Source organism: Apodemus sylvaticus, chromosome 23 (assembly GCF_947179515.1).
Source record: "Apodemus sylvaticus chromosome 23, mApoSyl1.1, whole genome shotgun sequence".
Classification (NCBI taxonomy): domain Eukaryota; kingdom Metazoa; phylum Chordata; class Mammalia; order Rodentia; family Muridae; genus Apodemus; species Apodemus sylvaticus.
Genome location: NC_067494.1, coordinates 51796458 through 51822331, shown reverse-complemented (window position 1 = coordinate 51822331; position 25874 = coordinate 51796458). Strand labels below are relative to the sequence as shown.

The following is a 25874-nucleotide window of genomic DNA, read 5'->3' as shown; positions in this document are numbered from 1 at the left end:
GTTTCCTGAAGCCCAGCTCCTGCCCCTCTGCAGCGTTGGGATAAGTGCGGTAAAGCTCCCCACATGTCATCTCCCAGCAGCCGTGCCCAGCAGCAGGGTGGAACACGAGACAATGCTTGGCTTTAATTCATAAAAAGAAAAATATTAAAATTCTTGTTTTAATCTAAGGGGATTTTGATAGCATGAAAACTATCAAACCATGAAAGCACTTAGGAAGTAGGATGGCTAGGCGGTTCCAAGCCCTTGAATCCAATATTCAAGTGTATTGGTATTTAATATTGGTACATGATTAATATTTTTATCATTATGACCAAAACATTCATTTTGTTATGAAAACTACGAATGCTGTATATATGACTTTGTGAAATATGCTATGGTTTGGTGGGTAGAATCTGGAGGTATACTTGAATTGTGTTCAGTTGTTAAAATCTGAAGTTAGTGTCTGGTTTTAGCCATATTCCTGTTTTATAACTTACAAGTCTGTTATTCTCTTCTGTATGAAGTGTTGGTGGGATAAACCTTTGCAATGAAACTGACAGTTCTCTTTTAAGAAACTTCGTTAACTTAGGAAAGAACTTTCCTGAGCGTATTGGTGTAAAATTAAAGCAGTAAATCAAAATGTAATATATAGCAAAATGTCAGGATCTTTTCCTATTTTATTTTTAAAATAAGTTTGTTACTGTTGCTGCATTTTATTGCATATGCAGTGTTGGTAGCTTATGTGGCACATCTCTTTATGCCCTTTATCTTCTTGCCATTCTGTATAAAATTAGTGTTACTTGTTTAATTGTTTTAACTTCAAAAAGTTAATTTAGAAACCATATGAAAAGTATATTTCACTTTATTTCATAAGAGGAAAAGGCAACTTGCTATGTTCTTATTAATATAAATATTGAAGACATAACCTGTATCATTTATTTAAATGGTCACATTTAAAACAGCAGGATTTTTATGAAAATAGAATTATCTTTGTAAAATATTTACCATATTTTCAAATATACTTAACATATTTTGAGTTTCTCTCATAATCAGTTGGCGTAAGGAGACTAGCAAAACCGTGCCGTCTGATTGTAGGGTGTGATGCCCAGCACTCAGTCTAAGCATCTTCAAGAGTCTGGCTCTCTCCGCCCCAGCGTGTCACAGTGCCATTCCCCTTGGGGTTGCTGTGGCCCTCCTCTGAGATTTTTGAAAATAGGATCCCAAGCTGTAACTTTCCCGTACATTGCTTCTCTGTTTTTTATTATAAGTACCTTTAATTTTTTTTCTTTTACACTTCATTCATTTGAGACAAAAACATTAGGCTTAGGGTCTGTATCTACAATCTGGGATTGTGCTGTCTCGATGATGTGGGCCAGTCAGTTGCAGATAGCAGGTGCCAACACAGCCACGTGAGCCCTGTGGAATGTCCTGCAAATGACAGCTGGCATGGCGAGTGTGGTTGGATGCCACGCTTACCCAGTAGCCCTCAAGCTCCCAACCTCACACATTGAACAAGGTGTCTGGTCTTTATTATAAGCCTTTAAACAAGCAGAGGCGAGTTGCTGTGTTACCACAAGCTTTGAGAGCTTCTTATACTAGTTCTTTTTGGTTTTAGGAATGGACATTGATTTTTTAGGAAGAGTATAATACTTTGAAAGAACTTAAATTGTAAAAAGTTTGGAGTTTAAAGGGTTTTTTCATAAGTTAGCTGTGATGATTTATTATTAGGATAAAGTAGTGTCTTAGTTAGGTTTGTGTTGCTGTGAAGAAACACCACAACCAAAAGTAACTTGAGAAAAGGTTTTTTCACGATCACTTCTGGGTAACGGGCCATCATTGATGAAAATCAGAAACTCAAATAGTGCAAGAACCTGCAAGTAGAGCCCTGGAGCAGGGCTGGTGGGCCTGCTCGGCTGCTGTCTTACAGCACACAGAGCCAGGCCCTCCCCATCACGACAAGAAAACGCCCTGCCAGCCCGCCACAGCCAAGCCTTTCAGAGACAGTTTCCCATCTCAGGTTCTCTCCTTTCAGAGTCAGCATGGATGACAGTACACTTACTGGTGCTAAGATCCTGCAGACGGCACCTGTGGGGTTTTGACCTATCTTGTGTATAGCCTGAAGATATTCCTTACAAAAAAAAAAAAAAAAAGCATTTTATATTAGAGTTTTTTCCCCATTGGGATTTCCTGAGTGCATACTTCTTACAATATTGTTAAATTTTGTGTATCTTCTCCCTCCCAGGTGCATAATAACTTGTAACATGGAAGGACTTCCATATACTATAAATATGTTTCTTCAGAGGAAAAGATGAAAAGGGGGTTGCTGAATCTATAATACACATACATTTCGCAATGTCCTTTCATTCAAAAGTAACTATAGCAATGCATTGGTTAGATCAGCAGGGATAGTGTTGAACAATTGTCCATTTTCTGGAGTATAACGGTATTTTGATCATATACAGACTAGGGATATATAAATGAAATTTCATATTATCTATAATTTATAAACAATTTATCTAAAATAAGAAAGTATATATGTTTTACATGCACAAAAATGAAAAATTAGAAACTGATAAATCAGCCAGCCGGTGGTGGCGCACTCCTATAATCCCATCACTCTGGGAGGCAGAGGCAGGCAGATTTCTGAGTTCGAGGCCAGCCTGGTCTACAGAGTGAGTTCCAGGACAGCCAGGGCTATACAGAGAAACCCTCTTGAAAAAAGCAAATCCAAAAAAAAAAAAAAAAAAAAAAAAAAAAAAAAAAAAAAAACCCAAAACCTGATAAATCTAGGCAAATAACATGGATGTATACTATACATCTCTTTTTTGCATTTTTTGGGTTTTTTACACTAAAAATGGAATAAATAAACTATACTGTTCCCTGCAGATGCTATTTTCTCTTTAATTTTGTTAGGCTAATTTGCTAATTAGATGGCATGATATATATAAATATATATATATATATATATATAATGGATTTGGAACTGTTTAAACATTAAATCATTGGTAAAGAAGTATATTTTAGCAAAAGATGGTGACATGTGACTATAATCTCAGCAAGAGAATTGTATAATCAAGGCCAGCCTAAGCTGTATGGTTAAGTCAGGGGATGGGAGACACTCCTTCTGAGTTGAGCTGTATCATTCTCAGTCCTACTTGTAGTTTTATTATTGGATAATTTCATTCCAGTTAAACTTGGGCTTTATGTGTCAGTTAACATTTAATAAGTAATATGTATGCATTTTTTTCCTTATTGGAGAAAAGTTATGTAGTCCTGATTTCCTGATTGATTAAATTATTATCAATACCATTTTAATCAATCATACTTCATGTCTATAGGGCAGAGTACATAAATTGCTCCAGAACCAAATCCAGCAGCAGACTTGGACAGATGAAGGTACGCCATCCATGCGAGAGCTTCGGTCAGCCTTGCTGGAATTTGCCTGTGCCCACAACCTAGAGAACTGTACCACTGTGGCCACACAGCTGTTTGACAACTGGATGGCATCCAATGGAACTGAGAGGTGAAATGCACATCTACTTGAATGGGTCTTCCCATTACTTCCTATGGAAGGAGTAATTTTCTACTGTATGCACTTGCCCGATTTATTACATTTTTTTTAATGACCTTTGAATTGCTTCTACTTCTGTAAATATTACTGCCAGGAATTTAAGCATATAATTTTTTAGCTCTTGTTGATCTGATTTAAATAAATTCTTACAATATATATCTGAAAGTGATATTGCTGAATTATAGAGAATTTATTATTTGTTTTATCATATCTCTCTATATATGATTGAGTAAGTACACATGTGTATGGATACTAGAAAACAATCTCTAATATCAATCCTCAGAAGCAGTGGCTTTCATTGGCCTAATGCTCACTAAATAGCCTATAGCGGCTGTAGAGAACCCCTGGGATTGCCTGTTTCTGTCCTGGGTGTCGGTATTGCATATGCATACTGCCTCCTTGACTTCATTATGTGAGTTCTGGAGATCAGACTCAAGTACTCATGCTTGCTTGGCAAGCTTTTTATGATTGAACTGTTTTCCCATTTTTAATTTATAAAGAACATTCATGATATCATGTTTCTCATAGTAATCATGTGATTTTTGTTTCCACTAACAGAGAAACATTCCAGTTTTTTTCACATCCTTGCCAACATATGTTTTCTGGTTTTGCCTGGTGGCTTTAGTTTGGAGATGGGGTCTAACTGTGTTGCCCTGCTTGGCCTGTCTCTGACTCCTGAGTGCGGACATTAAAACAAGCACACTCATACTTGGCCTAATTTTCTGCTTTTGTTGTTTGTATTTAACACTCTTCCCGCCTATGGTGCTGAGGATTTAACCCAGTGTCTCATACTTGCTGGACAAGGGCTCTCCCACTGGCCTCTCTCCATCTCCTCAGCACTGGATCACAAGTCCATGCCCCTATGCCCAGCTCTGTTGCACACATGGGGCTGGGTGGGTAGTTACTGAGCTCTGGTCTGCGTGCCTGTGTGGCAAGAACTTTAAATGATGGAGCTAAAAAAACCCAGGACCCCCAGTTTTTGAGTTTTAGATAGGCGATATTTCTCAGAGGGTGAGAGAGGTCTCCTTTAATTTAGATATGAAACGACGGGTGAAGGGAGCAGTTAGGAGAAATCTGCTTGAATGTAATTCATTCTTTCTAAACTCCTTATTGAGAATATTGGAGCAATGATTAAAATATCATTTAGGAATAAGTCTGAAATCTTTGCTAGCTTTGAGACTCTCTAAAGGCCTTTGGCTGTGTTTCATCCCTTCTTACACCATGCCTCTCAAATACGCATTTACTGATCTACACCACGAAACTTACCATCACTGACTTAACTGTAGATTGTATGAAGTTTACAGTTACTATTTAATCTGAAGCAGTGGACTCCTTGCCTTTGTAGTCGTGTATTTTCCATGTTGTTCTCATGCTTCATCACCTCTCTCATAGCCTGCCTACTGACGTCATGACCACTGTGTTCAAAGTGGGAGCAAGAACGGAGAAAGGCTGGTTGTTCCTCTTCAGCATGTATTCCTCCATGGGCTCCGAAGCAGAAAAGAATAAAATACTTGAAGCTCTTGCCAGCTCTGAGGACGTACATAAACTTTACTGGTATGGAACCACACCTAAAGCATGATAGAAAGAAACCACTTTGTGTTGCTTAAGTTCTCATTGACTCCCTCCTGACTTGGACGTTATGGTGAGGAGTTCCTGTGAGCTGGACCTCCTCTTGGGGACTGAACCTTAACAGATGTACAGAATACACCTGGTTTGAGAGATGTGAAGATGTTAGTAATCACAAACTCCATGTGTGCCCTGCTGGGAAATGTCCTCCCTTGGCATGGTGTTCTAAACTCCGCTGGTATTAGATATCAATCTGTTTGTTCTGTCACTTTGAAAATACAAGCACTTCAGAAAAAGACAACTATAGAAGTGTGTATATTCTATCTTCCTATGAATTTATTGCATATACATCTTAATGTCCAACTGCGTGGCCTAGAAACAGAAGCTGCTTGTGGGTGAAAAAAGGTAGTAAGTCCTGACAAAATAGGAAAAGGTAGAGTAAAGCTTCCAGCGGCCAGAAGAAATTCAAAGGTGCATGCAACTTAGGACACTGAAAACCATACAGAGGTAGAGGGCCATCTTAGCCTTTTGCTTCTGTAGCATAAATGAGCTCAGCTAAATCCTAACAGTCTCCCAGAGATATCATTGGGCCCTGCACAGACCCACTTTCTAAATGATAGTTGGTAAATAAGCATTACCTTTTTTCTCTTTATTTTTCCTCACCCCTGTCCCCTCCCTCCACCATCGCCCACCCCTTCTTCTCCTTCCATATGACACCCATGTCTATTTTTCTTCCCCATCCTGACTAAGACTCAGCCATTCTCCCATGGCCCCTACTGGTTACTTAGCTTCTTTGGGTATATGGATTGTGACATGGTTATCCTGTATTTTATGGTTAATACCTACTTACAAGTGAGTACATACCATGCCTGTCTTTGTGGGTCTGTGTTACCTCACTCAGGATGATATTTCATTCCATTTGCCTGCAAATTTTATGATGTCATTGTTTTTAATAGCTAAGTAGTAGTCTGTTGTGTAAATGTGCCACATTTTCTGTATCCATTCTTACATTGTGGGACATTGTTTTCAGCTTCTGGCTACTACAAATAAATCTGCTCTGAACATAACTGAGCAAGTGCCCTTTTTATATGTTGGAGTATCTTTTGTTTATGCCCGTGAGTGGTATAGCTGGTCCTGAGGGGTAGAACTAGTCCCAATTTTCTGAGAAAACGCCAAATTGATTTCCAGAGTTGTTGTACAAGTTTGCACTCCTACCAGTAATGGAGGAGTGTTCCCCTTGCTCCACATCCTTACCACGATGTGCTGTCATTGAGATTTTGATCTTAGCCATTCTGACATGTGTAAGATGGTGTGTCAGAGTCATTTTGATTTGCATTTCCCTAATGACTAAGAATGTTGAACATTTCTATAAGAGCTTCTCCGTCCTTAGAGATTCTTCTGGTTAGCTTTATACCCCATTTTTCATTGCGTTATTTGGTTTGTTAGTATCTAATTTCTTGAGTTATTTATATATTTTGGATATTAATATTCTTGTCAAGAGGTAGAGTTGAAGATCTTTTTCTATTGTGTAGGCTCCTGTTTTGTCCTATTGATGGTGTCTGCTTTCTTATAAAAGCTTTTCAGTGTCATAGGCCCCATCTATTAATTGTTGATCTTAAGTGCCTGAGCTATTAGTGTTCTGTTTGAGAATTTGTCTCCTGTGCCAGTGTGTTCAAGGCAGCTCCCCACTTTCTCTGCTATTTGATTTAGTGTGTCTGGTTTTCAGTTGAGGTCTTTGATCTACTTGGACTTGAGTTTTGTGCAGGGTGATGCATATGGGTCTGTTTGCATTCTTCTACATAACAGAAATCTAGCTAGATCAGCACCATTTGTGTTTTGAAAGATGCTTTCTTTTTTCCATTGTATGGTTTTGGCTTGATTGTCAAAACTAAAGTCTACATAAGTGTGTGGGTATATTTGGGGTCTTTGATTCTATTCCATTGATCAACCTGTCTGTTTTTATGCCAATACCATGTGGTTTTTATTATTACCGCTCTGTAATACAGCTTGAAATCAGGGATGGTGATACCTCCTGAAGTTCTTTTATTGTATAGAATTGTTTCAGGTATCCTGAGTTTTTTGGTTTTCCACATAAAGTTGAGAATTGTTGTTTTTAGGTCTGTAAACAATGTTTTGGAATTTTGATAGGGATTGCATTGAATCTAGACATTGCTTTTGGCAAGATGGCCATTTTTACTGTTAATCCTACCAATCCATGAGCATGAGAGACCTTTCGATCTTATAATACTTTCTTCAGTTTCTTTCTTCAGGAACTTGAAGTTCTTGTCATACAGGTCTTTCACTTGCTTGGTAGAGTTACACCAGTCTTTTATATTATTTATGTCTACTGTGAAGGGTGCTGTTTCCCTAATTTCTTTCTCAGCCCTATTCTTATTTGTATAAAGGAGGGCTACTGATTCTTTTTTTTTTTTTTAGTTAATTTTGTATCCAGCCACTTTGCTGAAGGTGTTATCCACTGAAGTTCTCTGGTTGAGTTTTTGGGGTCACTTATATATACTGTCATATCATCTGCAAATAGGCATACTTTGACATCTTCCTTTTCAATTTGTATCCCCTTGATCTCCTTCAGTTGTCTTACTGCTCTAGCTATAACTTCAAGTACATTATATTGAATAGATATGGAGACAGTGGGCAGCCTTGTCCCTGATTTTAGTGGAATTGCTTTAAGTTTCTCTCCATTTAATTTGATGTTGGTTCTTGGCTTGCTGTATATTGCCTTTATTGTTTTCAGATGTGTGCCTTGTATCCCTGATCTCTCCAAGACTTTAACGTGAAGGGGTGTTAGATTTTGTCACAGGAATGTTGACATCTAATGAGATGATGATGTGGTTCTTTCTTTCAGTTCATTTATATAGTGGATTACATAGATCAGTTTTTCATGTGTTAAATCATCACTGTATCTCTGGGATGAGAAGCCTACTTGATCATGGTGGATGGTTTTTGATGTCTTCTTGTATTTAGTTTGCGAGTATTTTATTGAGTATTTTTGCATCAATGTTCACAGGGGAAATTGGTCTGTAATTCTTGTGCCTTCATGAGGTTTGGGTATCAGGATGACTGGCCTCATCAAATTAATTTGGTAATGCTGCTTTTGTTTCTATTTTGTGGACTAATTTGAAGAGTATTGGTATTAGTTCTTCTTTGAAAATGTGTACAATTCTGTTTTTAAAACTGTTTGGCCTGAGCATTTTTAGGTTGAAGAACGTTTTTTTTTAAAGATAGATTTATTTTATGTATCGAGTATACTGTAGCTGTCTTTAGACACACCAGAAGAGAGCATCGGATCCCATTACAGATGGTTATGAACCACCTTGTAGTTGCTGGGAATTGAACTCAGGACCATAGGAAGAGCAGTCAATGCTCTTAACCACTGAGCCATCTCACCAGCCTGGTTGAGGAACTTTTAATGACCGCTTCTATTTCCATAGGAACTATCATTTTACTTAAATTGTTTATCCGATCTTGATTTAACTTTGGTAAGTTTATCTATCCACAAAATCATTATTTCACTTAGATTTTTCAATTTTGTGGAATATAGACTTTTGAGGTAAGGCCTAATGATTCCTTGGATTTCCTCGGTGTCTGTTGTCATGTTCCCCTTTTCATTTCTGATTTGTTAATTTAGATATGGTCTCTCTGCCTTTACGTAAGTCTGGCTAAGGATTTGTCTACGTTGTTGATTTCTCATAGAACCAGCTCATGGTTTTATTGATTCTCTGCATTGTTCTCTTAGTTTCTAATTGATTGCTTTCAACCCTGAGTTTGATTATTTCTTGCCACTTGCATCCTGTTTTCATATCCACTCTGTCCTTTTATTGAGGATTTGAGTCCATTGAGTTCATTGATATTGAGGTATTAATGACCATAATTGGTAATTCCTGTTATTTTGATATTGGTGGTAATTGTGTGTGTGTGTGTGTGTGTGTGTGTGTGTGTGTGTGTGTGTGAGTGCACGCACATACTCAAGCATATATGTGTGCAGTTTTGTTCTTTTGTTTTTGCTGATGTGGAATTATCTGTTTCCTATATGCTTTTTTGGGTATAGTAAGCCTCCCTGGGATTGGTGTTTTCCTTCTAGTAACATCTGTAGGATTTGTTTTGTGGATAGATATTGTTTAAATTTGCTTTTGTCATGGAACATCTTATTTATCCATGGTGATTGAAAGTTTTGTTGGATTTAGAAGTCTGGGCTGACATCTGTGGTCTCTTAGAGTCTGGCTTTTGAAATTTCTATTGAGAAGTCAGGTGTAACACTGAATGTGTCTGCCTTTGTATGTTACTTGGCTTTTCTTTCCCCTTGCAGCTTTTAATATTCTTTAATTATTCTTTGCACTTAGTGTTTTAATCATTATGTGGTAGGAGGATTTTCTTTTCTGGTCCAATCCATTTGGTGTTCTGTGAGCTTCTTGTATGTTTATAGGCCTGTTGTTCTTTAGGTTAGGTTTTTTTTCTATGATTTTGTTAAAAAATATTTTCTGGGCCTTGGAGCTGGGCCTCTTCACCTTCTTCTATTCTATTATTATTAGGTTGGGTCATTTTATGGTATCCCAGATACCATAACTTTTTAGAATTTAACATTTCCTTTGACTGATGCGTCAGTTCTTCTGTGGGATCTTCTAAGCCCCGGATTATCTCTGCCATCCCTTTATTCTGTTGGTGATGCTGCCATCTGTAGTTTTTGTTCTCTTCCCTAGGTCTTCCATTTCCAGGATTCCCTCAGTTTGTGTTTTCTTTATTGCTTATATTTCCATTTTCAGGTCTTGAACAGTTGTATTCCTGTCCTTAATCCATTTGATTTTATTTTCCTGTATTTCTTTAAGGGATTTATTTAAGGTCATCTTCTTGTGCTTTGGCTATGGTAAGATAGCCAGGGCTTTCTGTAGCAGGATACCTGGGCTCTGCTGTTGCCATATTGCTCTGCCTCTTATTAACTGTGTTATTACCCTAGCCTTTAGCCATCTGATTGCCCCTGCTGTTGGCTGGATATTCCAGATTCCAGCAGGAATCGTCTGGGAGACATGCAGAGCTGTGGGTCAGTGCAGCTCAGGCAACAGCATGAGGCTCACCTCTGCTGGCTGTTCCCCCAGGTGGACCTCCATGGTCCTGGGGCTCGGCAGGCCTCTCAGGAAGCCAGGCAGAGCCGTGGCCTGACAGTAGTCAGTGGGCAGCATGCAGCTCACCTTTAATAAGCATTATCGTTAAAGCAGTGGCTAGCCTTTGACCTTAGCACAATATACTATAACTTTTCATTATAAATATATAGCACCTGAACATAGCAAAATGAGAACTATTTTTTAGGACCCTTCACTTTTTCCTATTTTTATCTGTCTTTTTGTAGAATTACTACTGGTCTATTGTTCATATATAGTTCATATATATAGTTCATATATAGTTCAGTAGACTGAGTATTCCTGACCTGAAAAAACAAAACAAAACCAGAAACTGTTTCCAAAATTGTAGTAAGTTGCAGTTTTTCCTTTTCCTTTACATATCATAAATCGTCATGTGCCAAAGCATGAATGTATATGCCGTGACTAGTAAAATAATCAAGCAAGTTTTAACTTGTATAGTAAGCCTAGTCCAACCTGATTTACCTTGAATTGATAAAAAAGGTTCACATTGGAACTCAACACCAATCTTAGTTTAGTCATCATTTCAAAAACAGGATTATTTTGAAGACTAAATCTGGTTTCTTCTTCAGGTTAATGAAAAGTAGCCTTGATGGTGATATCATCCGAACACAGAAGTTGTCACTTATCATTAGAACAGTGGGCAGACATTTTCCTGGACATCTGCTGGCCTGGGATTTTGTTAAAGAAAACTGGAATAAGCTTGTACATAAGTAAGTTCCCTGGGAACGACTGGCGTTCCTGTTCTCGGGCTGTGCTCTCGGTGCCTCGCTGGCTCCTTGGGGTTACGATTCCTTCTAAGCGGTGAAGAACTTCGCATGCAATGCTTTCCATTTGATATCCATATTTATCAGCATCACACCCCTTAGCAGTGGTGTTCCACTGAGATGCTGATCAAAGCCAGACACGCCTAGTCATCCTAACCTGGCCATGGACTGTTTCAGAATATTTGCCTAGTTATATGTTAAAAACATTTCTGGAATTGCCAAGGCATCAGCTAGGTAGCACATGGAGGTGTTTTCTTCTTCTCTTAAAGCAATAATGTTTTTTTCTGGCTATAGATACTTTGTTTGAGAACCAAATTAAAATTCTATCAGAATGTCCCAAGTCCCTGCCTCCTTCCCTCCTTTCCTGCCCAGCATCGGTGTGTGAAGATGCCCCAGCTTCTGGGCTGCCCGTCCAGGAGGAAGACCCGACCGACTGTGCCTGCACAGTACAAGATTTCCTTCATGCTCCTGAACATGCTTTGGGTGGCGGCAGCTGCTTCACTTTTTTCTCTTATATTTGTGTTTCTTCAGGTTCCATCTGGGCTCCTATACCATACAGAGTATTGTTGCTGGATCCACTCACTTATTTTCAACAAAGACACACTTATCTGAGGTTGGTTGTACAAAATGCTAGCCGGGAAATTGCACTCTGTTGAAGTGAAGTGAAGGCTCGTCACGCTACTCCTAGTCCCATCTGTCTTCTGTCACCAGTTCTAACGACTGTGCCTTGAGCTTGTTTTTAAATGATGCATATATAGCAAGGAGATGAAGTTCTGATTCCATCCTCAGCACTACTTGCTGTCTCCTCAATGCGAATAATTTAAGTAGTAATAAAATTACTTTGAGGGATCCCACTCAAAAATGTGAATTTATTTATCAAGCCTAATGTTAGATTGACTCATTTTTCTTCAGAGTTCTTTTTCTATTTTAAGTACTAATAAGGAAAGAAGACCTACAGACATAGTAGTAGAGGCACCAGCAGGGAAGAAAGGGTTACTTTTGTTTTTAAGATCACCTCAGGTATTACCACACTTGATTGAGGCAAATACCTTGGGTCTTAAAGTATAGGGGCTGCTCCTATATGTTCCCATACTCCCCCTAGTTCCTAGGCATCAGATCTTTGAGTCTATCACACACTTAAAACATATTTCTAAAGGCCAGTCAGGGAGCCTCAGCCTGTCTTTGTTTAAAATACTTCTCTGTGGAACTTGCAGGTCCAGGCATTCTTTGAAAACCAGTCAGAGGCCACCTTGCAGCTCCGGTGTGTTCAGGAGGCTTTGGAAGTAATTCAGCTGAACACCCAGTGGATGGCCAGGAACCTGAAAACGCTGACGCAGTGGCTGTAGCCCACACGGCAGGTTCCGGGCGCCCAGGCTCTGCTGCTTCTGCAAAGGTTGAGTGAAGGCCGGCCTGCTGCCAGAGTTGTTTGCACTGTTAGAAGTTCTAGTTAGCTCAGGGCCCAATTGTATTTTTCATATCTTTTCTGAAATGTCTTAGGCAGTAGTTATTTATTACAAAGTTATATTCAACTGTATGTCAACTGTCTACAATAACAATAAGTAAATTTTTTGACACACAAATGGAGAAAAAAGTCAGATTTGAAATTTTGTTCTCTTTCTTAGTGTCTAGAGTGTTAACTGTTACGGTGCAACCAAGGAAGGTCTGCTGTAAAACCATTGTTATTAGGTTGCTGGCTGGTCAGCTCTTGTTGCTTCTTGTTAAACAGATACACCTGGATTTTGATAGTTATCCTGAAGAGTGCAGTGGCAAAGACATTGAAGGCGCAGCTCTAGACAGATGACCATGGGCGTTCTTTAAACCTGATTGGGGGTTCTTTAAAAAGGTTTATGTCCAAATTCCATTTTTTTTTCCTGCAGAATAGCCAGGTTCTAAAGAATTTTTCATATTTCTGTTAAACAGTCAGACCCAACGTTTCAGTTTTCCAGATGTCTAGCACTTTCTGTGTTACCTTTATGGCACCATGTAGGAAGTGTTCTGACCGAGTTAACATTAATGGCTCTACTCACGAATCCCAGCGCCCCCGACTGTGTGTCCCTCGGCCGTCTCCTGTAGAGGAGCGTCTACGCTCTCGGAGGAGGCTTGCTCCTGCACAGCAAGTGCCCCATGCTTGGGAGGCTTTCTGTGAGCACTGGTGGCTTTGTCGTTGCTTTCAGCCCAGGATGTAGGTTGTTTAAGCGGCCTTTTGAACCTTACAGATCGTACCCTCCTCTCTGTGAGTCACACCCGGGTGTGGGTGTTTGCTTTATGTTACTGTATATATATTAGAAGCATTTCTTAAATAGGGTCTTCAAGAAATTAAAGTTTTTTATTTTGAAGTTCACCTTAGTACCTTAAAGGAACAGTGAGAATGTGGGACAGGAGGAAGATGAAAATATGGTGGGCTATGAATTCTTTTTCACTGTTAAAAGCAGTGGTTTTGTTTAGTTGAAAAAAGCATAGGTTTTTTTCTTTTTTTTTTTTTTCTTTCATTTATCATGGCCAAACTGCGTTAAACATAGTGGCCAAGGGTCAAGCAGAGGTCAAGTGCGGGAGGGAACCCAGAGCAGAAGTGGACGCTTTCACTTCTAAAGGAGAAATATTGTACTTGAATTTTTTGAGCTATGCAGACTTATTCCTAGATTGTTGTGTTTCTTTGATTCTTAGGAGAGAAGCTTTCTTCTTAATAACTTATGAGAATTCTATATTTTATTTGAAAACAGTGTCTGTGTACATAAAAAGGGAATTACTCATTTGTGAACACTGAAGATACTCCAGAGTCAGACCATAGAAATGCCACTTTTTTTTTATTCAGCTGTTGTAAAGCTAGAATATGTGGAGTTATATAAAAAGTTATAGTTTATTTTATGACAATATTTTTATATATCAAAATTTTAACGGCTGACAAGCTGAAAATTACCCTGCTTTAATCCTAGAGTTTGCTCCCAATTTAGTTTTTTCTAAACATTTTTTTGGTTTTTTGTTCTTGTGTTTTTTAGTAGAAAATGTTATTCCTGAGAATCATAGACTTATCTTGACATTATAGTGAAATAGGTAATTATAGATATCTATTCCCCTTGTGGTTTTGGTAAATGTATGACAGTTCAATTGATAACTGAAGGTTAGTAGGGTTTTATATTTTTAGAGTGAAGACAAAATACTATTGTGGGTTTTGGTTACCCCTTTTCATTTTTTACCATGTTGTATTACTAAATTATACTTTGATAACAGAGTTTAACTTTTGCTACTTCTCAAGATCAGTTCAATCTTGAGATTGACCTGCCCATCTTGGTGTTGATCTTAAAGTCTTTGTAATTCTGCATATGGCAAATCTTGTCTTAAATAATACTTTTTTCCATGTATGCGTGTGAATGTTTGTGGTGTGCCATGTTGTAAGTAAACAAGGCTACGGGGCTTAAAGAGAGGCCCTTCCTGATCCAGCGCTGTAGTAGCTGCTCCTTCCCAGGGTGCTGGAGCATATTTCAAGTCTTACCTATAACCTTCACCTGACTTTTAAAATGTTGGTAGGCCTCTTAATTTGCCCACAGAATTCTGTATGTTTTCGTGTTTTGTTAGCTCATTTATGTGCAGCCTCTTAGCTAATTCAAAGTCAGTGCGATCAGGCTGAGAGTGGCGTTCATAGTCTGAGTATATTGGTAGCATTCAGGTTTTCTTCCTCTAAAATGTAATTCTTCTCTCTGTACTTTTAGGAAGGAAGATTGAAGCACAGGGGTCAGCTTGTGCTCTGGGCATAAACACACAAATACCTGACAGCACTGGGTAGCAGTTGAATGAGCATTCTGATCCCTACAGCGAAAGGGTGTTCTTGGATGTAGTGTGAAAGGTGCATCTTGATTAATAGGAAAGATAGAATTGGAAATCTAGACTTGAGGACAAGAGTTGATTTGGAGATCTGAGAGTTTATTAAAGCTAGGAATTGGAAGAGACAAGTTTACTCTGCTAATAAGAAGTTAAATATAATAAAGTCGTGGCAGTGCCCCCACCCCAGAAGCTTACGCTTTCTTCTGTCTCATTGTATTTGTCATTGCTTCATAGTGTTCACAGACTTTCTTGCTATCACAGGTTTTCTTAATTTTTTTACTTAATTTTCTATGCCATATGAGATTTTTAGCCACCATTAGAGCAAAAGCTGCCAGAAGAGTCCTGGGTATAAAAAATAAATCCAGCTGCATGAGGTTTACTGGGCACCCAACAATCCTTGCTGATTATGTGGAAGCAAGAAATTAAGTCTTCTGATGTTGCATGAACGTTAGTCTGGTGTTAAATTGGACTTTGAAGATGATTACTAACACACCTGAACTGATAATCCTCAGCCAGACTGCTGAGCACGTATCTAAGACCATGTGGTTTGTGGCTTTCAAGGATGGCACGGTGCGTCTCAGGTGCTTTGTTGCCAAGGAGTGCAGTGACTTTGCAGCTAGGACTGGGTCGCTTTACATGAGCCTCTCAGAATTGGCCTTTTGTTTTGTTTTGTTTTGTTTTGTTTTTTTGGTAATGTTCTGTCTTCTTATGTTTGTATTTCTTGAAACTCGGGTATATATTTTTGCTGGGGTTTTAGTTGTTTTATTTTGTTCTTAAATCTCTAAAATATCAAAAAAGTACCAAATGAAAAATGGAGGTCCCAAAGTATGACAGATTACTCTTTCCCTATCCCTTTTTGCCTGGTTAGTCGGTAACTAGTAGAATAAGTGATTGACCTTTTGAGAGTTTGTAGAGAATTTTGGGTGGGGATGTTGGTACATATTTTGAAACATATACATGTATTTTTAGATGTTTTTATATTTTATAAATTTTGTCCTGTTAATGAAAGAGTGAAATACTGCTCTCTGATAATCTCATATTGCCTACTATAGGCAAGATTTATAGAATAATTTGATTTTAAGTTTTGAAAATGGTGGGTTTCAAGAGGGGAACAAGATAGCTTCTTTTAAGAGTGTGTAGAAATAGTTTTGCTGCTATTTGGCACTTATTTAATGCTGTTCTTTATACATTTTTCTTGTATATAAACCATGCAAAGTTACACAGATGTTTGGCACTAACAGAATAGTATTAGTACCTGTTGTTTCACTCTAGTCTTAGGACCTTAGGTTGTCTCTCGTCCTTCCAAACATGTTATAAATGTAGTGCTGCTTGTGTTTCCCGTAGACTTATCTCTTTGCATAGACATTTAATTACGATTGTGATTGAGTATGACAGATTCTTCCCTTTTTCTCGTTGCCTCTTAAGGCAATAATTATGTGGAAGAGAGTAGAGTAGTGTGTACTATGGCTTTTTATTACTAATTCATTAGGTCCTATGCCCTTCAAACATATGTGAAAATACCTGATGAAATGTGGAAGACTACATGTGAACAGTCCTCTTCTTCCCACCTCGTACAGCCTGTTGGCAACAGCTAACACAATGGCTACCTGAGTGGAAGATGGAGGGAATGTACTTAGTGTCTGTATATACGCTCTTACTATGTATTATTTAATGCCCTGGGTGATCAGAATGGAAGATCCCCAATGTACCGTGGAGTTGAGATGTATAGCAGTGCCCTCTTCTCCTTTATTGCCTGGGTACAATACTTCTTGTAGTATTTTGAATGTTTGAAAGTCGGTTTGGGTTTCTGGTGACTGTGGTTGGTTGGGTTTTGCTGTGCTCTAAAAGTAGTTCGGGGGCAGAGTATATACTTTTCAAGTGTATAGCCATGCTGTCGCTGTGTTTTTACTTCCTTGCTTCCCCTGTTCTGTCTGGATTTATGAGTAAAGTTGGGGATCTCTCTAAGAGGTCTCTTCTGTTGGCCGTGCAGTATCTCGTAGCACTGGACATGACTTGGAGCTGCTCTGGGGCTGAGGCGCTGGCCTCTGCTGGCCTGTGTGTCCTTCGGTGCTCTCGCTCCTTGCTCGCTGCATTTCACTGGGTGCCTGTCCTGAGGAACTGTGCAGCTCTGAGTTAGTGTCCTTCCGCTCCTACTCCATCTGTCAGTAGGTTTCTCTTTTTAGTTTTTTCTCTTAGCTTTACTGGGGACTAAGGGCGAGAAATATATTCTTTACAAATATAAATAGTTTTGTTACTATACTGTGCTATTTCATTTGGTACTGAATGCTTTCCATGGGCATGAAAGTACCTGATGAGACGTGGAGGTCCGGATGTATGGAAGCTCCCTCTTCCCTTTTCCTCATTGCCTCTGTGGGCAGTAATTGTAGAGTAGCATAGGTTTTCTAATTCTCTCCCACCCAGAGGGGTGAGGAATGTATATACTTTAAAATGTAAATATAAATTTTTAAATCTTTTTGTTGTTACTTCATTTGTACCTAAATCTATTTGTGGACACTTAGGTACATAAGGAATATTGAGGTTCATTCTATGAAAAATCTCCCCTCTCCCTTCCCTCACTGCCTGTCTGGGCAGTGGCTTGTAGAGTAGTTGTGCAGCTTTGGCATGGGGTTGTGGGTGAAAAGAGTTCTGGGTTTGACTTTTTTACATGTATTTAAAAGTCTGTCAGTTATTTCAGGTTTTTGCTCTCAGTCTGTGTTTGTGTTATCAAACAAACCAAGAGTCTATACCCAGAAGTGTGGAACACCTGCCCCTCACTCTGTCCCCTGTGCCATATTGCAGTAGTGTATATGTACTATAAGGCTTGAGTTCTTTTTTTTTTTTTCTGTTGCTTATAACATAGCTTGTTAGAGAAAAAGGTAACCATATAGTATATATGTATATATAATTGTAAATGCCTTGTGGTGTTAACTTCATTTTGAACATGGTCCCTGGTGCGACTATTTTTACTATGTACTTAATGAACACTGAGATTGATTCTATGAAAACTCTCCACAGTCCCTATCCCTCATTGCCTGGTGGGCAGTGGTAGACTAGACGTTTTATTTGCTTATCTTTGGTTTGCTTTGTGGGGGTCTGGGTGTTTATACATTTTTAATGTATATATAATATTGCTATATTCTATGTATTATTCCACATAGCACCAGTTCTTTGCTGGGATTTGTAGATAGATCATGCAACATTGAGGTCCAGAAGTATGATAACTCTCCCCTGTTCCCTTTTCCTCATTGCCTACAGAGGCAGTAATTTTATAACTTGGTTTTTTTAGGGGGTGGGAATTGTGTTACTTAGGTGGGTAGTGCTTAGGGGAAAGGGATGAGTGCATGGTTTTAAAATATATTTTTTCATGGTACTGATTAGGCCCCTAGTCCTTTACATGGATGGATGGGTACCTAATCAAAATGGAGGATCAGTGTATGACCTATCTCCCATCCTACCCCTCCCTGGAGCCTGCATTGGCAGTACTGAGTAAAGCAGCTATGTCTTATTTACAGTTCTGGATTTATATTTTTGATAGTAGACTATTCTTAATGTAAAGTTTTCATTTCTTTATTTCATTTTGTGTTCAGCCCTTTGCCTAACTAAAAAAAAACATAATGAAAATTAGTTTCATAAGATGACAGAGCACATTGTTTCTTTCATATTTCCTCACATAGGAGTAGCTAATACAGTTGATTTGTGGTTTCCCTGGTTATTCTGTAATATATATATATATATATATATATATCTTTAAGGATACAAATATTATGCATGCATATTTAATTTTCTCCCTTGCTCTCATTGTTTCCTTTAATATTTACTCCCTTGAAGGTTTTTCATGCCCCTAGGGGGAAACAAAGGCTCACTGCATGCTGAGTATCTGACTGAGAGTGTCGCCCTGGGACTGCATGTGTGACAGTGGCCATGGGCTTGCAGCAAGTAAGGTGGGAGAAGACACTGTGGCTGCAGTGGGGAAACTAATTCGATCCGCATTCCTGGTGTTGATTTAAACTGAGATGGTAAAAGGCAAGCTTTGGTTTTATAAATGCCAGTAAAACAGAGCATTGCTGAGTTTCGTGAGTTTAAATGGCCTTAGTGGTTGAGACAAGCTTTGAAGCTAGGGTGCCAATATTTGTGTTTTCTAAAACTGATTAGAAGAGCCCTCAAGAGTAGGTTTCTGTGAAGCCTGAAATTCAGCTTTATCTCCAGAGTTCTGTTGACTGCTCTTCTGTTCCCAGGAGAAGTCATTCTATTCTTAGGACCATTTAAGTGATTACTGCTCCTCTGGTGGCTGACAGACAGCATGGTCCCAAAAGAATTTCAGGGGCAAGCCTTTCTGTCTCAGAACATCCACATGTGGCAGGGCACATTGGCCCTTTCTTACCCAGAACTCTTTTGTGTGGCTGCATCTCCTCCTCCAGTTCTCTCATAACTGGACCATTCCGGTCTTTGTCCTTTTGCCTTTAGTACCTTCACCAACCAGCGTTGTTAGATGCCATCTGAAGCTACACTAAGCGACGCTGCCTTCGCCTTACCTCTGATTCTGTGTGCATTTCGTGCACCGCAGCCTGTGTGTTTGCTCTCAGCGTTCTTCTAGTTCATATTGTCTCTTCTTCCACCACATGGTAAATGTTATGACTACACATTTGTCTGCATCAAGGAAAATGCATGTGAAAGCCTCCCTGTCCTCCTTGCATCTTAGCTTTGTTTTGTTCTCACATTTTTACTGATATTCCATGAGGAAGATTTCCCAGATCCATTTAAGAAACATTGAGCGATAGATAGGGCTCCTAGAAATTCTTAAAGACATGCTATTTACCATATCAATCCCCCAGGAATGTGTTGGAAAATTATCCTAGTAACATTGCTCTTACTTATACCTGCTGCTGGAGGAAAAAGTTTATTCATGACACATTTACCTTTGATCATAAATAAAAGAGAAAGGGCCACCTTTTTGGAGTTAGTCATGGTAGTCATTAGTGATATTTTTGAACCGTTTTTAATTTGAAATACTTCAAAGGAAGTAAAGGTCATGGCTTAGCTCAAAGAAATGCTCCAGAAGTTGAGCTATATAAATCATCAGTACAATAATATACTCTGTGTGTGAGTGTGTGTGTGTGTGTGTGTGTGTGTGTATGTGTATGAATTGCCGCATAATTGGAGCATTTGCATTCATCAGCAAATCATGTTGAGACAAACTGTAGTCGGCTGTCTTGATTAAAGCCAAGTGTTCCCTGTGGCTGAGAGGAAGAGTTTTTCTTGCAAATACTTTGGAAAGTGATTACTTGGAAATGTACAAAGCTATTGCTTTTTTTTTTTTAAACATCAGTAGAGACCTTCAGTTCCTTTAGTCTGAGTTTAAGGGTAGAATTCTAAATTTGTATTCTAATCTGTCTTTTGTGGAAAATTTCAAAAATAGTATGTATGTGTAATATTGTATATGCAAATTGTGTTGTTTTACTTGTTTTGCATATGACCAGCACTGACTGAAAGGCATGTTTAACTATAAACACTGTTGCTTTCTTTGTGAAATGAAAATAAAAGTATTTAAATACAAATATTGTATGGATTCATCTTATTAGACAGATCATATATTAAAAGTATTACACCTCACATTCTGAGTGTCATCAGAGCTGTCTTCATATACATTATCTAAATTGCTTCCCGCCTCACTCCTGTGTCCTTAACATATAAAACTCTAAGGAACCCAAACTCACACTGTAAACATTTTGGGTTGGGCAGTTATTTGCTTTGAGAGACTCTTGTGCACACTGTAGAATTTTCAGCATGCACTATGACTACTGATGCCAGTTGCATCTGCAGATAACCAGCTGCCCATTGCAACCGCTCACCCTCCTGGTCCTTGTGAGAAACAAAAATGTTTGCTTCACAGATAGAAAAACGTTCCTGGACTGGCAGTTAAACCTGTGTGGGTGTTTGGGACGACAGGTTCAGTAACAGGGGAGCTGGTTTCAGGGCGGTTACTTACTTGCACAGGTACAATCCTTATGAACTCTCAAGTCCTGTAAGAAGCAGTTGGCTCCACAGTAATTCCCTACCTAGGTTACTCTAAGACCACTGAAAGCTAACAGTTCCCCTACGTTGATCGCATAGTCAGAATACAGGTACCAGTCCTACTTGAAGGACTACAGTTATGTTCCTAGTTAGGTCCACAAAACTGGCCTGTTCCATCTCCATGAGTAGCCTTGATGGAGAATTGGGAAAGTTTTAGGTTTCTAGATACAGAAACAAAAACTAGTGGTCTTTTACTGTAATTACTAGAGTTTAATGTTGGGCATTTGAAGACAAATCTAGTAAGTCTCTTAATTTCCCCAAAGACGCCAGTTTGGGGATTTAAAAACCTTTATGTTGTGCCTTTTGAAAAAGAAAATTATAATGATCATTGCCAATATTTACAAAATGCTCAGAAATTGCAAGGATGTTTATTTTTTTTTAAAAACTACATGTTTTACAATCATAGATATCAACGGTTAAATATTTGAACACTTAGGAAGTAAGGAACTCTTAATCCCACTAGATTTGGGGTGGGGGTTATGGAATTGATAAACCTCTCCTTATTTTTCAAAATTATGATGCAGAAGAATTTGATTTGATGTTAGCCTCCTGCTTTTCTTTCTTTCCAAAAGGTCTTTCCTCTTTTGACATGCACAGCCTCCAGAGTTTCCTTTGATTTGTATGTGGATTGGCATGTGCTATCAAGTGGTGTTTTAGTATCAGAGCAAAAGCATCCCTTTAAATTACCAGCTCCACTCACCTTGAGCCCCGTAATCAGTAAGTTTCAAATGCCTTCTGCTTGTATATTTTTATTTTCCTTTGTATATGACATCCAGTTAACCGGTCAAAGTCCAGTTAAGGTTAAATGCAACTTTGAGACCACATATTTTTTGGTTTGGGATTATCAAGACCTTCACTTAAGTAATATTCACTTGTATAAAAGAACATGCAATCAAAATAGGTATCAAAATTAAGTTGTTGATAAGCACCAGGTGGCTACAGTTTGAAAGAGAAATCTGGGTTTTTAGGCAGGAGAAGTGTCAGGTGTTGATGGATTGCTTAGTGAGGTGACAAGCTCTTGATTTACAAGCCACATCCAGGAAATGGGAGCCTTTTTTGTTTCTAGTGTCTCTTCATACATGTCGCTGTCACGTGCAGCTTTTCACAGTAACTAGTATGAGTATCATTAGTGTCACATGGTTAACAAATGCTTCGTGATTGAAGAAATTACAATATTGAAACACTTTAGGACAGATGGGCAGTGGTTAGAACCAGGATGTCTTTCTCACCTGTTATTTTCTACTTAAAAACTTAAAAACTTTAGTTCCACTAGCTAAGATAGTTCTCCTTTACCTGTCTTCCAGCAGTGTTAACATGAGATAAAGACATCTGTAACTGCATGGTGGTGCCTGTCCCAGAATGCATAAATCCAACTCTGCTCATTAAAAGTACCAGCTGCTTCCTCAGATGCCTGCTTGTGGAGATGATTCCTGTAAATTGGATAATGTTATACAACATACCAGCTAGAGAATTATAGAAATAAAGTCAAATATGCTTTTTCTTTCTATAAATTTAAGCCTTGAATTTGTTTATATTTTATTCAAGGAACAGTATTATATGTTAGAACATAGGCCAGCAAGATGGCTCAGTCAATGAAGGTACACACTGCCAGGTCTGATGACCTGCGTTGATCCACATCGCGGGAGACGAGGACTGACTGCCACATATTGTCCTCTGGTTTCCACATGTGCTGTAGTATGTTCATCCTGTCCTTACACACATTCATAAATAAGAAAAGAGAAAATTCGAATGCATGTGTTTATATTGGTTTTACAGCTGAAATAAAACCCTGACTGTTGGTGAATTTTGGTTAATTATAAGGAAACTGCAATCTAACTCTTGATTGATTTATAGTGGAGATAATACTTACTTGGAGGTAAAATTTGCTTGGCCATGTATGTATGTATGTAACACAATATATTATGTCATATACAGAGAAATTGATCAAATGTCTTAGGATCTCTGGTTGCTAGTGCTGGAAGGAGCCTTCTAAATGATTTAGTCTATCCCCACCATTTTATAGACTAAGGGTGACAGATTATACCTTAGGTGAAATCTCACATAATGCTCTTAATGTGTCTCTAGCTTAGAAGCAAATTATGTGCAATTGCCTATAGGACACTGTTTTGGAATTTGAAGCAATTGGAAGAATTGCTTTCATGAAAAAATAATTATCCTGTTATGAATTCTCTATCAAAAGAGGTGGTACATTATTGTAAAATTAAGCTTGGAGTTCCGTGGTTTAAGCTTATTGGTAATGCAAACGACCCAAATACATGACCTTGAAAAGGGTGCTCTTTTTATGTGTTCTGATGAAGTGCATTGCACTGAAGTAGCACTGTCTCTGTTGAAGGCAATACTATCAGGAGGTTCTACCTGTTGCCACCAAATCCAATATAGCAAGGAAAATAATTACCACTGGTGAAGTGACAATGGTGAAATGCTGTATTATGTGACAGGCCAAGCAGAAAGAAAATAATACTAGCTTCACTAACTAGGTTTTTAAAAATCCGTTTTCCTAAAATAGTTTTAATTCAGCCTCAAGTTAAGCATTTACCTTCAGCTGCAGACTCCTGTGCTTTCTACTGCTCAGACCTTCACAACGTGTACCTCTAAGATAAGTGTTTTCAGCTCATGTTTGGTTGGTTGGTTGGTTGGTTGGTTAGTTTTTTGGTTGGGTGGGTGGTTGTTTGGTTAGTCGGTTGTTTGGTTGGGTGGTTGGTTGGTTGGGTTGTTGGTTGGGTGGGTGGGTGGTTGGTTGGTTTGGTTGGTTGGTTGGGTGGTTGATTGTTTGGATGGGTTGGTTGGGCTAGTTGGGTGGTTGGGTTGTTGGGTTGTTGGGTGGTTGGTTGGTTGATGAGGGAGCATAACCTAAGTGTCAGCTGTCCTGCCTTGTATACATGCTTGTAGTCTCTCTTCTGCCTTTAGCAAACTTGAATTTAGAACTTAACACTTACTTCAAGATTCCTTTCTACATAATGTGCTAAAGCCAGCATGTTGCTGAGCAATGTAGGATTTCATAGGCATCCAAATGAGGAAATCTAAAAGAAAATTTACCTTCCTGAGCCTCTTTATATTTTTCTTCTTCAGAGCCTCACACTTACCTGGCCATTTCTAGGGGATCTTCTTACACACACACACACACACACACACACATTCTCACATTCATACATACGCACACATGGGCACACACATGCATAGAGGGGACATAGAGCCCTTGCTGATTCCTTACTTCTGAATGCCTCCTTAAAGTGTCTCTTTCCTTTAGAGCATTGTGGCTCAGTGTCAAAATCCAGATTCACAAGGCCAGTGTATCAGGAACTCAACAAAATTGGCCTCACAATTTAAAAGGCTAGCTTGTGGCCTCTTGTATTGTGGCATCTCTTGGAGTCACGTCTCACAAGTTACTCAGTATTTATTATGAGGAAAACTATTGTTCTTATAAAAGGAACTTTAAATCTTTATATTAGCAAATATTTCTGTTAGTATTTTCTAGGATAACATGAAAACCGTCTTATAATCCTTGAGCACACAGAGACTTTGGATAAGAGAAATCAGCCTCAATCTGAAGAGGCATGCAAGATGTGTTTTACATGGATAAGGTAATTTATTCAGTAACTGTTGTGATCTATCTAGTGTGCACAGGCTGAGTGAAAGAGGTTTAGCTACAGTGTGAGCTGCAAGTGCCTCCTGGCTGCTGTGTGGTGAGTAGATGCCCAGAGGCACGGTGTTCCCCACTGAGTACACCACACAGTCCTGTGTTGCTTCCTCAGGGTGTTCCAAATGAGTGACAAGAGGCAGTGAATTATTTACCTGTTGCTGTCTCACCCCAGAGCTTCCTTCAGTTCCCTTCATAGACACCCTTTCTCCTCTGCTTTCTTCTGTGTGGCCCAATGAGAGTGAGGACAGCTTTTCAAAACGGATTCACAAAGCATGGAATCAAGGTAAATGTGTGTTCAGAGGAAGAGGGGACCACAAGCACCTGAAGCCTAGAGTATATGTGTTAGTTAAACCACTCAAACAGGAAACACACCTTCTCAGCAGCTTGGTTTCTCGATGACAGGCACAACTGTCTGCCTCACTTCATTGACTTCTAGCCTCAAGTAATCAAGGAAGGACTTGTGATATTCTGTCTCCAAGGTCCTAGTTCTAACAACACTCTGTTTGGGATATAGCTAGATGTGGGGGCTAGAGGGCAAGGTTGGTAGTTTGTCCCTACCCAATTCTTACCATAAATAGGCATTGTAAGATGGCTCAGAGTCCACATAGTCCTCATGGAAGCAGCACCAGACTCAAACCAATACCAGGAGAATCTCAGAAACTGAAGGAATCCTGAAGAAAAGGAGAAAGTGCTCTCCTACCCCCCCCCCCCACCAAACCTCCCTCTTCCCTGGGGCCTCAAAAATCTCCAGGATTCGATCCATCCTATCCCACTGAGGCCAGACCAGGCAGACCTCTGCTACATATGTGCCAGGGGCCTTGGACCAGCCCATGTATTCTTCTGATTGGTGACCCAGTCTCTGGGAGATCCCTAGGATCTAGGTTAATTGAGACTGTTGATCTTCCTATGGGTTCACTCCCTATCGGCTTCTTCAATCCTTCCCCTAATTTAACCTAGGGGTTCCTGATTTCAGTCCAACAGTTGGGTGTGAGAATTTGCTTCTGTCTCGGTCAGCTGCTACTAGAGCCTCTCAGAGGCTCATCTGCAAGCACATCACAGCATAGTAGTGTTAGGTCTTGGTGTCTCCCCATGAGATGGATCCCAAGTTGTGCTAGTCGTCGGATCTCCCTCCCTTCAGTCTCTTCTCAGTTTTTGTCCCTGCAGTTGAAGTGGTGGCTAGTTGAATTCTAGAACATACATTTAAAAATTACACATCACTACAAAATCAGACATCCCAGAAATGAAAGGGTAGATTTCATCTGAAATCCAGTTAATCTAACATATCACAT

The 25874-nt window shown here is 39.1% G+C and overlaps 2 protein-coding genes across 4 annotated transcripts in view; one reads left to right on the top strand and one right to left on the bottom strand.

Annotated features, from left to right (window-relative positions):
* The window catches only part of Lnpep (leucyl and cystinyl aminopeptidase), an 88912-nt gene extending 71218 nt beyond the window's left edge, over positions 1 to 17694 (top strand). Inside the window, exons 14-18 of the mRNA XM_052169426.1 lie at positions 3318 to 3502; positions 4943 to 5104; positions 10839 to 10979; positions 11565 to 11646; positions 12248 to 17694. Coding sequence (XP_052025386.1) covers positions 3318 to 3502; positions 4943 to 5104; positions 10839 to 10979; positions 11565 to 11646; positions 12248 to 12379 — 702 coding nt within the window. The 3' untranslated portion in view covers positions 12380 to 17694. The remainder of the gene's footprint in view (positions 1 to 3317; positions 3503 to 4942; positions 5105 to 10838; positions 10980 to 11564; positions 11647 to 12247) is intronic.
* Positions 1 to 25874, bottom strand: part of LOC127673655 (zinc finger protein 431-like) — an 826992-nt gene that overhangs the window by 219924 nt on the left and 581194 nt on the right. The gene's annotated exons all lie outside the window — the stretch shown is intronic.